The sequence below is a fragment of the Neophocaena asiaeorientalis genome, unplaced genomic scaffold, assembly GCF_003031525.2.
Source record: "Neophocaena asiaeorientalis asiaeorientalis breed wild unplaced genomic scaffold, Neophocaena_asiaeorientalis_V1.1 scaffold373, whole genome shotgun sequence".
Classification (NCBI taxonomy): domain Eukaryota; kingdom Metazoa; phylum Chordata; class Mammalia; order Artiodactyla; family Phocoenidae; genus Neophocaena; species Neophocaena asiaeorientalis.
In genome coordinates, this window is record NW_020172993.1 from 119,748 (window position 1) to 137,654 (window position 17,907).

General features: G+C 38.0%; 1 protein-coding gene across 2 annotated transcripts; it reads left to right on the forward strand.

Annotated features, from left to right (window-relative positions):
• The first annotated feature begins 1,321 nt into the window (after nt 1-1,321).
• Nucleotides 1,322-17,586, forward strand: CBLL1 (Cbl proto-oncogene like 1). Of its 2 annotated transcripts, none has more exons than XM_024742248.1 (6): nt 1,322-1,634; nt 6,422-6,589; nt 9,597-9,697; nt 10,106-10,189; nt 11,388-11,461; nt 14,060-17,586. In XM_024742248.1, exons 1-6 carry the CDS (start codon nt 1,622-1,624, stop codon nt 15,093-15,095), a joined length of 1,476 nt encoding a protein of 491 aa, XP_024598016.1. In that variant the 5' UTR covers nt 1,322-1,621; the 3' UTR covers nt 15,096-17,586. The 2 variants fall into 2 exon arrangements, with proteins under 2 accessions (XP_024598016.1, XP_024598017.1); XM_024742249.1 differs by having other exon boundaries at nt 9,600-9,697.
• The last annotated feature ends 321 nt before the right edge of the window (nt 17,587-17,907 follow it).

Sequence of the window (17,907 nt, forward strand, 5' to 3'; positions counted from 1 at the left end):
AGGAGTAACGTTGATTCACAATTCTCCTTAGTTGTGAACGCACCTAAAAACCTGTTTATAATGCTGCAGATATAGTGGGAAAGTCTTTAAAAAGATCCCAGTAAAACATTCAGCAGATAACACAGAACACTTATAGTATTACTCATCATATTATTATTCAAAGCTCTTACTGTTTAACTATACAGATAGAGCACATCGCTACACATACTTTATTCGAAATTCAGCACCATGAAACCACTTCTCTAAGAGGTCAATACAGTAATCTCTGATTGATCCAGGAACTCTGGCACTGAAAGCGTGCATAACACAAGGTAATGATGTCGTCACCGAGGGACGACAAGAATAGAACCCAAATCCCTTGACTCCCCAGCTTGTGTTTTCCACTAATTGTGCTCCTTTCTACTCATTCGGGAGCATCAAGTGTAAAAGGCTGGAGAAGGGAGTGGACACAGATGCGCCAGGGTCGCGAGGTAGAGACCGCCCTGAAGGTCCTTAGGAATCACTCTTGGGTACTTGCCTTTTGTTTCGGCTGAGGACGATGCAAGCGGCAGCAACCACCGACCCGTGGGACCAAGAACTGGAACTAGGTACTGCCCGTGGCGGTAACTGTCTCTTCCTCATATTAGGCCTTTCCTCTTTCCACCGCTCCCTCGCGGCCAGCCCTAACGTGCTCTCCCCAAGCTCAGCTCCGCTCTGCACTGGAGTCCCCGCTGTCTCCTAACAAGACGCGGCCACGCTGCATCCGTCCTCCACCTGGCCCCGCGTCCAGTCCTTAGGAGGGGTGATGTGTGTGTGTGCGCGTGTTTGGTGGGGGAGGGTTTCTAGCGCCACAAGAGCTTGCCCTAGAAAATGAGCGCTAATCAAGCGTCAGAAATGGGCTTCAACTATTAGCAACTTTAGAGATGGGAACGGGGGCAGATAGCCGTCAGCTCTGCCTGGGTCTATGCAGCTTGTCACGACAAAGCAAAAAGGGAGACCATATGCACAGAGCCTTTCTCTCTAGCTGGGAGCCTCATACAGCTCAACCATCCCCCGGGCAACCTCCCGCTGGAGAACGCCTTCTAGAGCGCGCGTGTTTACACTTTTCCTGGACCGGGGGGACGGGGACCGTAGCTCGCGGACTCTGGGGAATTCCAAACCGTTACTCCGCCCGCCGAGGTGGGGCCAGCCCAACGGCCGAGCCTGCGCAGTGTGCCTGGCAGGCTCCAGGGTCCCGGCGCACTACAAGTCCCAGAAGGCAATGCTCCGCGGGGCCGGCAGCCGCCTTACCTGCTGCGAGCTTAGTCCTATGGATACTACCGGCTTTCCCCCTCCCCCGTTCCCGTCGATCTCCTCTCCACAGTTAAAGGCTACTTCCTTTGGAAGCACATTTAGAGGAAGCCTTAGCAGCCTCCACATTGAAACTCTCCGCGTACTCGTTCGTTCTTTCTCTGCTCGAATTATGCCTGACTCCCTCACCGGAGTCGGCTAGCGTACGAGAGACAAGGAAGCCTTTGGAGGCCACAACCCGGGAAACTTGGTTGCACTTCCGCCTCCCAGGCTCCGGAAGGTATCGCGCACGCGCTCCCTGCGACTCCGGCGCGGTTGACTTCCGCTCCCACTGTGCCCTGCGAGCCGAATCATGGATCACACTGGTAAGGAGGCGGAGGCAGTGGGGGTCCTGGTTCCATGCCCCCTGGCCGGCCTGGGACTGGTCGCCCAGCGAGCATAGAGGGTTTACGCTCGCCCTACACCATTGGGGTGTGGCGGCGAGAAAGAGATCTCACAGACCCCTCCGCGTGTCCGACCAGGGCCTGCTACTTCCTGGCCTACCCTCCGGTGTGGTACCTACAGCCTCGGTGCCGGCAACAGCCGTTCCTTCTCTGCTTCTGCCGGTCTCCGAGCAGGGACGGCGGGCAGCGCGGGCTTCGCGGGGAGGAAAGAGCGCCGGCTCTTTTTTTCCTCATTTTGGGTGCTCTGCCCTACGTTATGGGGACTGGCGGGTAGATTCCAGTCTCGGAGTCGGGGAAGCCTCATTACGCTGGGAGTCGATGCGCGAGAGTGGGTTGGAGACTTCCTGCTGTCTCAGTCAGCTTTGGGCGGGTGCTGCGGTGGTCATCGCCTGTCGTTTTTGTCTCTCCGGTCTTTCATGGACTAGAGGTGGGAGAAGGGAGTCAGATATGGTTTTCGAAATCATACCGGGAGCAGCTTTTCTGCTTAAGCCCAAAGCATGCCCCGCGCTTCGGCTGTGGTCCTTAACCATCAATCTTGAGCTTAAAATCAAGATAGTCTCATTCCTTTCTCCAAGTAAGAATGGCTTCACTCTTTGTTATGTGTTTTTTGGCTTTTGCTTTCTTGTGGTTTTTCAATATTGAATGAGTGTATTTGGAGTTAGATACTGCTCCGTTCAGTTATATCAGCCATATTACAAGTAGGGGGAAAAAGGCTTTTTCCAGTATTAAGTATTGTTTAGGATTCCTCATATATATATGAAATCAACTGTCTACTTAATTTCATATATATATGTATACACATATATATATAAATACCTTATGTGTGTATGTATACACACGTATAGATATGTATACACACTCTTCTAGGCTTGGAAATGGAATGGTAAAGAAGACGGACTGAGTCCCTCTCCGCTTGGAGGTTACGTTCTATTGGAAAAGACAATAAACAAGTTTTTTAAAAATACTTAAATGTTTACAGATTATCATGAGTGCTTTGAAGAGGGAAAACGGGTGCTCTGGTAAAGACTATTAGGAGGAAGCTTCAGAGAGGGTGGTCAGGGAAGGTCTTTCTGGAGAAGTAACATTTGTAAGCTCAGATCTGATGGATGAGAGGAATCCAGCGTGGAATAAATCACGAGGAAAGCATTTAGAGCAACTACAAAGACTCTGAGGGAGGAAAGTTTAGAGAAGACCAGTCAGCTGCACCTAGTTAACTAGAAGGAAAGAACCGGAAGATGGGATTGGAAAGGAAGGCAGGAGTCAGGTCGTGCAAGACTTTGAAGTCCATGGTAAAGATTTGAATGTTATTTTAAGTGCAATATGAAGCCATTGAACAGAAGTAGAGGAGGAGCATAATCTCTTTTTAAAAACGTAATAGGTTTTATGGAGAATGGTGTAAGAGAAGGCAAGAGTAATAGAAGAAAACTTAGGAGGTGATTGCAATAGATCAGAAGGGAAGCTTGGCTTAGGGAAGGTGGCTGGTTTAGTGAAAAAGGGAGTGGGCAGATTCAGTGAATCTTTTGGTGATAGAACTCAAACAGGCACTGGTGGATTGGTTTGGAAGCATGTGAGAGAAAGGAAAGGTGCCTAGGGTTCTAGTTTGAGTGGTGTCCATTACTGGAAGACTTGGGAGAAAAACACTTTTTTTTAAGGAGCAGAGGTGAGAAATGGGAATTTGGGAACAAGATTTTGGACTGCTCAGTAAGAGATGTGTGTTGAGACATACAAGGGGAGATGTTAAGTGGAGATCAGAGGGACGTTTGATTGGGACTTAGTACCACAAATCACTTAAGGCAGAAGAGAAGAGGGCCTAGAGCCAGGCTCTAAGGAGCTCTAGTGTTTGGAAATTTTATAGAATTGAAAATCTGGGATCTTGGTGTTAGGGTAGCAAACATGCCACGTTAGCAAATGTTTTTCATTTGAGCATCTTACTGGAATTTTGGGAGTCAAGCAGCTTCCACAGTTTAGAGAATGTTATGTTAGGAAATTGTAATGTGGGTGGGTGTGTATCTCCATATTTATTATCCTAGTTCTCTAAGTTTGCCTAAGTAAGTAAAAGTCATCTGAACATGAAAATATTCACTAATGAACTGACCACTTAAAAAATTAGTTCCTGCTCAGATATCCCTGCTTAACACCAGCTTCTTTTTTGGTATTTTAGTTAATTTCATTATACGGCAGTGTCCTTAGTGTTTCATATCAGGAAATGGTATAAAATGCTGTACATTGATTGTGATTATAAAAGATTCCGATTTTCATGAAATTCATAAATGTGAATTCGGTAATTATTTGAATCACAAGTAAAATCATTGGCAAGTGAGGAAATGCCAGTTAGCCAGTGAATTGAAGACATTATGACAGGATAGGCATCTCAAAAGGATGTTTCTAATATCAAAGGATTAATAGAGGCCCTTGGGGAAATTGATGAAACCCTCTAATGTTATGCAAAAATGACTGGTTTTGTAATCTTGCTGAAAAAGTCAGTCATAAAATAAAGGCTATCCTGTGGTGTTTTTATAATAGAATTTTGCTGGAAAAATTACTCCAGGAAACTCCTACTTAACACTTGATTCGTTCTTTGGCTATTCTAAGAATTAACACTTAGTTGTAACTATAACCTAAATTTTGTAAAAATATTTCTTGGTTCCTTTAATTCAAGATAAAATTCTACACAAATCTTTTAAAAACCTATATAATATAATATAAAAGTATTATGCCTTTTTAAAGTGGATTTCACTTTATATGGCCAGTTCTATCCTTAATTCTCACTTCGTGTAATATCCAAAGACTTTTGTTGTTAGGGCTTTATGTTTGTAGTTGTCTTATTCAGAAGGAAATTATGCTGTATGTTCTGATTCTTAATAAAACCCCCAAAACCCTAAGACAAACCCAGAGTGATGTCACTATTAACCGCTGTACTTTGCTTATGAACTTGCAGGCTGAGGCAGGCTGCAAGGTGTTAGAGGGCAGCAGGCTCTGGAAAGCCATAATAGGCTAAACAAGCCACAGTAGTGACCACAGGTGTCTAGGGTGGTGTGAAAAGGACTTGTAGTGATGAAATGTTGGTATTTTGATCATTCATCAAGGTGAAACCGTTAAGAGTCCTTTTACTATCGGAAGGACAGCACTGAACTGTCTACAACAACTTGCTTTTTTTAGTTCATTGGAAAATCAGAAATATACCTATTGAGCAAAAAAAAAAAAAAATTCTTTCTGTCTTATCTGTCTTTTTGCTATTACATCGCTTATAGGTATTTTTACATAAATAAGCAACTAGAGTGGAAGCAGATGAAATACATTATTCAAATTGTTAATACATTTTGTGAAGTGTTGAGAGTTGATCAAGTTGGATTTATCCTAACTTTAACTATCCATGTAATCCCTTTTCCATGAATTGTCTTTTTTGAGGGTTAGCTATTATGAAAGTAATAATAGAAAGTAGACTGAAAGATATTTAAATTAATAATTACGGACCGATTTTGAATTTTGTTCTATCCTTCAGAAAGAGTTCAAATCGATGTGAGTTCAACATGTGTCTGTAATTCTAGTACCCTTGGAGATCATTAGTACTAATTAGGATAACTACTTCCAAATTTGGCTTTACTGAATTTAATGTGGACAGTTTGGCTATCACTCTGGATTGTACTGTCTAATGCAGTGACAATTACACAGCCTTGTTCACTAATTGTCATGTTTAAAACATTACTATTTAAAAAAATTATTTGCGTTTCCTATTTTAGGGCATTTCCCTTTCTGTCTTTAGTAGGTAAAGGTAAATATTTTCTGTATTGTAATATCTTGTCATTGACTTGAAGAAAAGGTGGCTTTTAACCTTCAAATAGAGTCAGTTCTATGAAATAATGCTCCTATTACTCATGGGATATGAGTGAATTTAATTCATAAGCTAGTAACAGGCAGGGACATAGAAAGTTTCAGTTATTTAGGCCAAGTACAGAAAACTTGCATCCTCCTCAACTATAATTTTCCATTACAGTGCTGACCAAGAATAACACAGTCACATGTGTACATCTAGAAATGTTATAGCACAAGTACATTAGTGCGTGTTTTTACTACTAAAGGGTGCAATAATTTTTACTATATTCCTGAATGCTTTTTAGAAAAACAACTTTACACTTAAGAGAATAATCACATCCCTAAAACTAACTTCATTTTCAATGCATTATTATTTAATTTTACCATTGTCGGTGTTAGTTTTGTGTTTCCAGTATTATTGATTGTCCTGATATCGATGCAGATTACTAAATTTACTGAGTGCCTACTTTGCATACTTGATGGAGACAGTGATGGTTTTCTTTCTTTTTGTTCTTCTTCCTTTTCTTTTCTTTTTCTTTTTATAAAAAACCTCTTATAGTTCCAAGACAGAGGTTCTTATCTTAGGCTCATGAAGGGTTTTACGTTTCTGTAAATCCCTCTGGAAAAATGCAAAATTTTTTTGTCCATTTTTTTAGGGAGAGGTTCTGTAACTTTTGTCAACTCTTTAAAGGTTCCATATCTCAAAAAGCATTGCTTTAAGGGATTGTCCAAAATAGAGAAGATTAGTACTTGAACTTATATAGCATAGTATTTAAAATCAGAAACCAGATATTCAGCCCTTGATAATAATGTTGGGTATGTTGCTTTAATACCTGTGGCAGAATAATCTTCAAAAAGAAAAACTAAAAGAAATTGCAACTTTTTTTCTAACATAGACAATGAGTTACAAGGCACTAATAGTTCTGGATCATTGGGTGGTCTTGATGTTCGAAGACGAATTCCTATAAAGCTCATCTCCAAACAAGGGAACAAAGCCAAAGCCTCACCTCGAACTCCAAGGACTATAAACAGGATGCCTGCAAAGGCTCCAGCTGGTGATGAAGGTAATTTGTTTAAACTAATAGGTCCAAAAGTCTTTCTTTTATATCTGATTCCACCAAATAAGCCATGTGATTTTATTTACCTTTAGTCACCTCTTTTTTTATCTTTTATACTGTCTTCCTTCTTCAGTCTTTGACTTCTCATTTTGGCATATTTTACTTTTCTCTCCCTTTATAAATATTTTTGGTTTATTTTCTTGTTGAAAGTAACACTGCCTATTGTTTACAAAAAATCTAAACAGTATTGCAGAAAACAAAAGTAAAATTGTCCCTCTCCCCCCATAATTATTCTCTTCCCAGATAATCCCTGGTATGACTTTTTCATAGTTACTTTATAACTGCCCTTTTTTCACGCAAGATGCGTGTGAGATTTTGCCTTCTCAGTACATACAGTTGTTTCTCATTTAAGAGAATAGGTTTAGGTATTTCACTTACGGACATAGCATAATTTATTTAACAATTTTTCTAATTTTTTGCTGTTAAAAACAATTTTGTAGTAAACATCCTTGTATATGTACCTTAGTATGTATATTTTGTAGAATTTAAACTTTGCATGAATTTGGGCATCTTAGAACTTGGTGGATTTTAGAATTTGTACATTTTAGAATTTGACAGATGTTGCCAAATGGCCCTTTAAAAACAGTACATCACTTTATACTCCCACACCAATATTGGTAGTATTAACCTTTACAAATTTTTGTTCTGATACACATTTCTTTAATTACGAGTGGGGTTGTATATCTTTTCATAGTACTGGTCATTTCTTTTGCCTAGGATCTACCTGTTCATTTCCTTTTCCCATTTGTTTTTTCTGTTGTCTTTCTCTTGATTTTTATGAGTTCTTTCTTTGTAAATTAATACAATTGTCATATATTGTATATATTCTCCATTTGTCTTTTGAGTTTTATATATAAAATTTTTATTGTAGAAAAGCTTGACGATTCTATGTAGTCAGATATCCAGTCTTTTCTAGCGTGACTTCTGGGTTTTTTGTCATTGTTAGAAAGGCTATTCCCCATTTCATGAGTATAAAACAGTTTTCCCATCTTACCCTTTAGTACAGGGTCAGCAAACTATGGCCTATTGGCCAAATCCAGTCCTGTTTTTTTGTAAATAAACTTTTATTGGGACACACATCCATGCCCGTGGCTGCTTTTTTTTTTTCCTGTACGCGGACCTCTCACTGTTGTGGCCTCTCCCGTTGCGGAGCACAGTCTCCGGACGTGCAGGCTCAGTGGCCATGGCTCACGGGCCCAGCGGCTCCACGGCATGTGGGATCTTCCTGGACTGGGGCATGAACCCGTGTCCCCTGCATCGGCAGGCGGACTCTTAACCACTGTGCCACCAGGGAAGCCCCTCGTGGCTGCTTTTCACACTATATTGGCATAGTTGAGTAATTTCAGGTACGGCCTACAGAGCCTAAAATATTTACTTAACTGGCCTTTAAGCAGAAAAAGTTTGCTGACCCCTGCTTTGGAACTTTTATAGATATGTATTTGGTTATTAAAACAAAAAGGGGGTATGGGCTTGAAGTGGAAGGGAATGAAGCGATAACTGAGAGGAAAAGGATAGAAAGGGGATTTTAGCTTTTTTGCATTGTTTTACTGTTACACAAGAATTTATTTATATATTACTGTTTAGTTTTAAAAAAGTACTTAAAAACCAAAAAGGCCAAAGCAGGGGTACACTAGGTTATTGATAGAGCAGCAGCAGCTGGTATGTTATCTATACAAATATATATATAGCTTAATGATCGGAGTACAAGTTGAACTACTCTGAAAAATGATAATGTGCTCCTAACTTGCTTGTTCTGCTCAATAATTTTTTGAGTTTTAGATAAGTAGAAAAGTTAACTTTCCTTATTTTCAGTTTTAGATGACAGCAGCTTTTATAAGGTATAAATGGACCATATAAGAACCTAGGGTCACTCAGATGTAACTTATAAGAACTCTACATTTGTGTTGGAGGTAATTAGATAGCAGTACACTGGTATGTATGTCTGTATCAGGTTCAAAAAATTCTTGCATCTATGCGTGTGTGTCTGTCTCCGTTTGTGTCCGTGTGTCTATGCAGATGCTGTAATGTAGCCATGTGGGTAAAGTTAAGACTTATGTGCTTTGGCTACTCTGTTTACCAGTTCTAGGGCCAAAAGAGTCGTGAGAAGGCTGGCACCTTGGAGGGATAGATTTGTCTTCTCAGCTTTACTTTAGGTAATTGGATTCTACCTAGAATCCCCATAAGACTGTTTGCTGGTTTTCTTTTCTTTTGTATGAGATGAGAAGAGTGCCATCAACTTTTTAATTAGGTCAGAGAAATTGAAATTGAGCCCATTTGTTCTTCATATTGTTTTAAGTTTATTGATATTGATATATGCAGTGTAGGAGAGGATACTTGTAAGTAGATATGATATAAATTCTGCTGTTTGCGTGATTAACCAGGGAGAGGTTTCAATGGAAAGGATGAAGTATGAACATGTTGGATGTTTCTAAAATCAGGCTCAGTTTAAAGCTGAAGAAGAGGATACTTAATTTACTAAGTCGTAAGAAGAAAGTCTGCAGAATTCTTTGTTTTCACTAATCCTTTGGCAATAATATCAGTTTCTTACAGCATAATACCACTTTTATAGATAAGAATAAATGGTGATAAGTATCTTTTATTTGTGTAGTAATCATGATGATAATTAGTAGTTTTATACTAGAAATAGTTTGGTGAATTAATAAGAGCACTTGAATGGGCGTGAAGAGATCTGAGATCTTTTCCTAGCTCTGCTACTGATCTTCTCTGTGTTGAGTTATTATGATCTCCAGTACTGCAATATTCTCAGTCATGAGAGTTGGACTACATGATTTCCAAGATCATTTCTAGATGGTGCTTTAAACTAGACTTGATTATCTTGTTCTTAGAAGAGCTTTGAAAGGTGTCAGTGAATAGGTCTATTTGGCCATGTACATGTACTTCCAAAATGAAATTGAGATGTGAAAAGTTAATAGGTAACACTTTCTTCTCTCAGAAGGATTTGATTATAATGAAGAAGAACGGTATGACTGTAAAGGGGGCGAACTGTTTGGAAATCAGCGAAGATTTCCTGGACACCTTTTTTGGGACTTTCAGGTATAACTAAAAATAAAAAATTTTATTAGAACAATAAAATATTTTAAATACTGTATTAGAACAATTCAGACTACATAAAGAATGGTATGAACTTTTATTATAGTTATATCTTTCAGTACTCACAAGTCATTTGTTTATTAATGCCCTATTTCACTGTTTCCAAAAATAATCTGAAGTAATTTTTAGTAAAGTCAAGTAAAATCAATAACCATTAACACTGCTTAAGGGAATAAACCCCCAAGACTGATGGTGGCCCAACTAATGTGGCATATGTGGGGATTATACCAAGAAACCTTCATTTCTAATTGTTTTAATAACTTTTATAAAATACTAACCAATTCATTGTGTAAATTATGGACGTAAGTTTTAGAAATGCTTAAGGAAAATTTAATTATATCATTTCAACAGATAAACATCTTAGGTGAAAAGGATGATACACCAGTTCATTTCTGTGACAAATGTGGATTGCCTATTAAAATCTATGGGCGAATGGTAAGTATAAATCTCTTTTTGTAAATTAAATATTTGTGTAGAGGTAGGAATCTGAAATTTAAGTAGATAGATTTATTACTGTTTAGTGATTAAATTTATAACATTTTAAATAAGTATAAAATAGCTAGGGGATATTTGGGAATAATATTCATTTAATAGAATTATCTTGACAAATTCTTTAATTGCTTGTAAAAATATTAATTACGGAAACTAATTCTGAAAACTAAATAATTTCCTTGGACTGTTTGATACCTGTTAGTTTACATTAATTCTAGTTTATTAGGGAAAAATTTTTATTTTTTCCCTTGCTAACAGAATAAAATCAGTTATTCGTTTCTGAAGGCTATAATTTTTAATATAAAACTGAATTAATAAAGATTATTTATGATTTCTGAGAATTGAATTCTAAACGTTAAAAAAAATGCAGCCCTAACTGTAATTTAATAGTAATTTTGACGTATAAAAAGATAGTTTTAGGGCTTCCCTGGTGGCGCAGTGTTTGAGAGTCCGCCTGCTGATGCAGGGGACACGGGTTCGTGCCCCGGTCCAGGAGGATCCCACCTGTCACGGAGCTTCTGGGCCCGTGAGCCATGGCCGCTGAGCCTGCGCATCCGGAGCCTGAGGAAAAAAATTTGAATTCAGTGATACGTCTGTGATGGTGGAGGGTGTGGATTATGCACTGTTGCTTTGCTGTATAACACAGCTAAATAATGGTAATGGCCTGTGAGTTTTAAAATGGTATAACATCATTTTACTGTGTCCTTCTGATTTATTTTTAAATATTTGTAAGTGTATTAAGACTACCAGGGAAGAAGGCTACTTATATTACATTAGAAGATATTTGTTTTTTTCCTGCCTAGGAATACTTTCAGGAGATACAGGATTAGATAAAACATTATGCAGTATTCTTCAGGAGCTTTTAACCTGTAGGGACCATGAATGTGTAAGCAAATATGCATGTATATGTTTTTTGAGGAAAGGGCCAAAGTTTTCATCACATTCTCACAAAGAGCTTTGTGACTGAAAAAGGTTAACTGTTGCTTTTATGTAATTGGTACTTAATAAATGTTCATTTTAACCAAACAGTTCTCAGGTGCCTTCTATATCTAGGTCACTGTGCTTACTGTGTTTTTTTTTTTTTATGGAAGTATTTTAATTTGTTCTAGTATGCTTAACTGTAATATGTCTCTGTTCACAGATTCCATGCAAGCATGTTTTTTGCTATGACTGTGCTATTTTACATGAAAAAAAGGGAGATAAGATGTGTCCAGGGTAAGGTCATCATTAAATTTTTAAATAATAAAGTTTGTGATATAATGATTTATAATCTAGGTTAAAGGTCAGGGTGTGCTATAGACCGGTGGCCGGATATCAAATATGTAGCCATGGCTCATGTTTCTCTGTGAGCCTAGAGTTGGCCTTAGCCTTCTCCTTAAGATAGGGCTAATTAGCTATTATCAGTCAATTCAAATTGGCCAAAATACGAGTATATTTGCCATCAAAAGTTAGCGTTATATAAACCCAAAATAGTTATTTTCTTGTTTTAATGGGATGCTAGAGAGGTAGTATCACATAGTGATCGAGAGCAAAGACTCTTGAATTAGAATTCCTGTATTCAAATCTCTATTCTCTTATTTATTAGCTGTGTGACATAGGTGATTTCTTCATCTGTAAAATAGAGCTAATAATAGTACTTACCTCCCTGGGTTATTATTAGAAGTAAATGAGTTAATACATATATAGTATGTAGCATATAGCAAGTACTATGTAAGTATAAACTCTTATTTATTACCTTCAAATCTGATTATTATGTCTTGAGTATATCTTAGAACACCATCATGTTCTAAGGTAGACTCAGACAAGTTATGACAGTCTAGAGTGTTGGTTGATAGTGATCTATTTGGGGATGGTCTTGAAGGATCCAGAATAAACTATGAATTTTTATATCAATTTAGAACCCCTGATAGAAGGTTTGAGGAAAGCTTTGAGAGAAACTTCTTTGGAACAACTGTAGGCTTCCTAGATTCCTTATAACCTGTCAGAACCTATCCCAAGGGTTGTAGTATTAGTTGATAGCAAAGCTATGGACAATTGTAAGGGATAATTTTCTTTTATGGTGTAGGAAGATTGGCATCCCTGAGAGAGAATGGATGAGTCATTGACAAACCAGTGCCAACTAATTCTCTTGGCATATTTTTAATAACCCTTTAAAGTCACAGATTATAAAATTTATAGTGTGAGTTTAAAGAGTATTTCCTTCCTAGAATTATAATTCAGAAGAGTTATGAAATTAAAAGTGCATATTCACTGTTTGCCTTATTTTCTGTAATGCCTGGTTTTCCAACACGGTGTACATCCACTATATAGTAAATTTGATTGCCTCATTGGGATAAGGGATTTTGGATGTTGTACAACACCATGTAGAGGACATCAAAAGGTTTTCTCTTTTATGTAAGTGTTCTAATGTTAATATTTAAAAGGGAATTTAGTTTTCAGGGTGTTCAGTGTAACTCCAGTAAGCATCTCACTGGTTGGCCCTTAGGTATATTAGAGCATAAGCCTATTTGTATTAACGGACCCAGGTTAGAAAGTGAAGAAATGGCAATCCAAATTAATGTAAATACTATATACTAATGCTTAAGCATCACCCAAAAGAAGTGCCTCACATCCCGTTACTGTGGAGATATTTCAGAGCTTACAGCAAGTTAGAAGCAAAAAATAAGAAGTGTGCCAAATGGCCACTAAAGGGATGCCTCCTAGTATCAAGAAGGAGTACCAGCCTTCAGTGAGGAAGGAAAAACAGACACCACTCAAAATCAAGAATATAGAGCCATGTAATATAGTGTCATATGACCTGACACACATATTCAATAATAACAGCTTATACAGGTATAGTGCTTAACTAGTCATTAAGTCCTGTCATTTTCACTGTTTCGTTGATGTTACAGATACTCTTTTAAGTAGGGCGAAGTAGATACAAAACCATTGTGAGTTAGGTTAGATGTTTGAACCCCATTTTACACCCATTTTACAAATAAAGAAACAAAGTTTAAATGACTTCACCAAGATCTCAGAGCCAGTAGTGGATCCCAGTTCCAATTCCTAGTTCGGTCCTCTTTCCGCTATTTCAAGAACACTCTAAAGGCAAGAGTGGATTAAAAATAGTGAGTGAAGAATAGTTACAATTTGACCCTAACTCATTAAGAAAATACTGAGTTAAATTTAGTGGTTATAATTTAGAGAAGCAGGAGTGTGTAATACTTTGTAGTAGTAAATTTGTCTGACAGTTCAGAAAGACCCCTTGAAGGGACTCTTGGTGTTCAGGGTTTGAATTTAATTTGTTTATGTTGTTTAATGTTAAGAACCTTGATGATTAGGATGATCCTATTTATTTTTGTAGTTCTTACAGTTCTTCCACTTGGTGTCTTCCACTTAGTATTATTTGCGCAGAAAATAATACTCAATAAATACGGTACAAGTTTGAATTCCATGATTGTGACAGATCCTTTGGTTTGCCCTTCCTGGATTTTTCTTTGCAACTGGATGCAAAGCATAGAATTGTTTGAGAAAATCAGATAAATTCTAGGTCTTGGGAAGAAGAGGTCTTTTCTTAAAACATACTCTGTTTGATAAACTTTGAATTTTTTTCTTAAGCGTTCTGATGTTGAAAGAAATGCTGTTGCTTAATAGGGAACAGACCACAAAGTGGAAAAGATTAAAGGTTCACTTGCAGTAACTATAACTTTTAATTGTGAACTTCTGTAGTATTTTCCATAACAAAATTTAAAACTAGTCATATCTTTGAGATTAAGTGCATTATTTTTATAGTCTGTTTTTAGTAAATCAAACTTTTTTCCCCTTCTAATTTAGCTGTAGTGATCCTGTGCAGCGAATTGAGCAGTGTACACGAGGTTCTCTCTTCATGTGTAGCATTGTTCAAGGGTGCAAGAGAACCTACTTGTCCCAGAGAGACTTACAGGCTCATATCAACCACCGCCATATGAGAGCTGGAAAACCTGTTACCCGTGCTTCACTTGAAAATGTTCATCCTCCTATTGCCCCACCACCAGCTGAAATCCCAGATCGTTTTATAATGCCGCCAGACAAGCACCATATGAGCCATATTCCGCCAAAGCAGCACATCATGATGCCACCACCTCCTTTGCAACATGTGCCCCACGAGCACTATAATCAGCCACATGAGGATATTCGTGCTCCTCCGGCAGAATTGTCCATGGCTCCACCTCCACCTCGCTCGGTCAGTCAGGAAACCTTTCGTATTTCAACAAGAAAACACAGCAATTTAATAACTGTCCCTATTCAGGATGACTCAAATTCAGGTGCTAGAGAACCACCACCTCCTGCCCCAGCACCTGCTCACCATCATCCTGAATATCAGGGTCAACCAGTGGTCTCGCACCCTCATCATATTATGCCTCCACAGCAACATTACGCACCACCCCCACCTCCTCCACCACCAATAAGCCATCCAATGCCACATCCTCCCCAGGCCGCAGGTACTCCTCACCTGGTGTATAGCCAAGCTCCACCTCCACCAATGACCTCTGCTCCACCACCAATCACCCCTCCCCCTGGACATATTATGGCCCAGATGCCACCTTATATGAATCATCCTCCTCCAGGACCTCCCCCCCCTCAACATGGTGGTCCACCTGTAACTGCACCCCCTCCTCACCATTATAATCCTAACTCTTTACCCCAGTTCACTGAAGATCAAGGAACTCTGAGCCCTCCATTTACACAGCCAGGGGGAATGAGTCCTGGTATATGGCCTGCACCGAGAGGGCCGCCTCCTCCTCCACGAATGCAGGGTCCGCCTTCTCAAACCCCACTTCCTGGACCACATCATCCAGATCAGACAAGATATAGACCGTATTACCAATGATAATAGTATTTTGAACTGAAGATATGATGAGGAAACAAACTTATGTATAGTCAATCTTTTAATTAAGCTTTGACTGTTTGGGGAAGGGAATGCGCCTCTTACTGAGGTGGCTGTAAAACACTTAGGGTCTTGTCTCTTAAAATGGTTTTAAATCTTGACCTTAGGAGTGACTTCAAGTACTATACTGTAGTGCAGATAAGTGGCTCAGTTGAGCACAACTATATTTTAACAGCTTTCTTCCCCTAGTGTGGTAAATTGACCCAGAGGTGACCATTTGTAAAAAATTTGAAAGAAGTTTTTCGTCGTTCCACTTTCAAAAGTATTGCTTTTGTTAAACCCAATGTTTAGTTTTTCTTGTGATACATTTTGTTAACCTGTGTAAAAGGATTAAATTTCAATATGGTTGTAAAAATGCTATTTTTATGTGAATTTAAGTGCAGCCACATAGTGTTTTTTAAACCATATGTTTTACCACTAATTTCCCAAAGTTATAATAAAATCCTAAAAGTAAAAATCTACTAGAATTTACTGCAAGGCAGACTGTTAAATGGTAGAAAATGATTTCACATGTTAGGCACTGAAATTTTGAGGTATATTAGGTGTGTAATGCACTTGACTTGGATGCCTTTTCATTTGTAGGCAGCCTCAGGAACAGCAAAATACATTGGAATTCCAGTACGAAGAAATATTTATGTTTGTAATATTGAAAGGCAGTGTTCGTTACTTGGAAAGTTATGGCAAAGTAATCAACTCTGTAGGCTCCAAGCTGTTGGGGATGCTGGCACCCATGAATGCTTTTTAACTGAATGGTTGGAATCACGTGATGCACCACACTGATTAATCTTAAGTAACGTTATTTTATAGAACTGTTTAAATGGTGTGCTTTAGATGAAGTGTATTCCTCTCTACTCATTGTCTTAAACTAAATATTTAGGGCTGAATAGGCTTTATGTACTTCCTCATTTCTTGGTAGAATTTGATCCCGTGCTTAAGTGGGTTCTTGTTTATTGGGTTTTAAACTATAATTTGAATGCTATGGAGAAATTTGAATACTGTATTAATGAAGGACATTCTTGTAATCACATACTTGTGTTGCTCAGGTTTCATTACTGTGTGATAAGGTTTTTCCTCTAACTTGACATTTAAAAGCTATTAATGATTTCCTGTTTCTTTTACTGGTTAAGCATCTAAAACGTGGAACGTTTTAGCTTGGAGTCAACAGTGAAGACTACCAGATGATTTTGTATTGGAGAAAAGAAAAGTAATCTAAATTGTGAATTTCAGTGCTTTATAAGGTGTCTTTGGAGTCAGCTTTTGCATTATAGGGGCTTCTTACAGTCCAGCTGAGATGACCACTTACAGTTTATACAGAACTCATATGTATAAATCAACACTCTTAGGATATTACTATATATCCTTTGAATAAACCCCTGTGAAGTACTTCCTCCCCCCTAAAATGGTGCATAACATATAAACATGAAATGTGTAGTATGCAGATGCCATTTATTAAATAGTTAGTAGTGTATAAATTTAGAACATTTCTTTTTGACAAAGGGTGAACTGATTGCTAATTTACCATTTAATTCTGTCAGGAACAGGCAAAACAACTTCTCATCTTGGATAATCAGATGCAAAGTTATCTATGAACTTAAAGCTGAAGTTAGAAATAATTATATATGGCCCTTTCAACCGTGACCAGCTGAAAATAACTAATACACTTTTTTTTTAAGTGAAAGTACGTGATTTTTCACACCTAGCAATTTGAGAGTCCAGTTGTTAATGCAATATTTCTAGAGAGAAATTGTTATCAGAAGCATGGGAGTGAAATAGTATGAAATGGTGGTGAGTGCATCTATCATATTACTGTAGGTACTTGGACTGTGCAAACTTGATTCCTTTTCATGGCCCTATTTAGGAGCTGTTAAAATACTCTTGTTGAAAATCCAGTACCATTTTTTGGTTTCATGTAATAGGAAATAGCCGAATTCACTTTAAAGCTTCTCAACTATTTATGAAGAGCTCACCTGTTTTAATGAAATTCACTAGAATTGAATGTGGCATGAAACCACTTAGCCTATGTATTGGACAAAAAAAATTAATATCATGATAAAATTCCACATGTTAAGAGAATTCTTGTAGGCTTTTAAAAAATGATTTCTTTTTGGTTAGGTTTAAGAAATATGTGTTATGCAGGAAGGCAGATCAGATGAAATGTGTTGTAACAGACAATTTTTTAAAATGGTGTTAGACTTGAATTCATCCAGTTATTGTTTGAATGAGGGTGGGTGGGTAGAAGGATAACAAAATTACTGTTAGTGTTTCTTTCCTTAAGGAAAAAGATGTGAATCCCAGCCTTATTTCAGGGAAGCCTTTGAAGCTATGATGGACATAAGTCTAAATTAAATGTATGTATATTTCATTATATTGCTCTTAAGACTACTGAGGTGGCAGTTTAATTCTTAAAAACAATAAAATGAAAGCATAAATACTATTTTGCCTAGATGAATTTTTACCTAATGATGACACATTTGGGAGAATGCAGAATTTTTCTTGTTCATACAGCTTTTTACAGTTAAAATAGATTCACCTTTTTGGAGATGAAAACCAGCAAGTTGAACATTAACATTTCTAAAGTGGTATGATTGTTCAGAGTATTCTATAGTATTTTGGGGAAATATCAGTTGCAAAGACTAAGAAACTACTTAATATCCATCTTGCCCTGTAAAAACCACTTGCTCAAGTTATCGTATAAATACTACCACTGAAATATAAATGCAAAAGATAATTTGACCATATTTTTAAACTCAAAATA

Coding starts and splice junctions, on each gene's coding strand:
- CBLL1 (XM_024742248.1), top strand. Junction 9,698..10,105: donor ACCTTTTTTGGGACTTTCAG/GTATAACTAAAA, acceptor TCATTTCAACAG/ATAAACATCTTAGGTGAAAA. Junction 10,190..11,387: donor TTAAAATCTATGGGCGAATG/GTAAGTATAAAT, acceptor CTCTGTTCACAG/ATTCCATGCAAGCATGTTTT.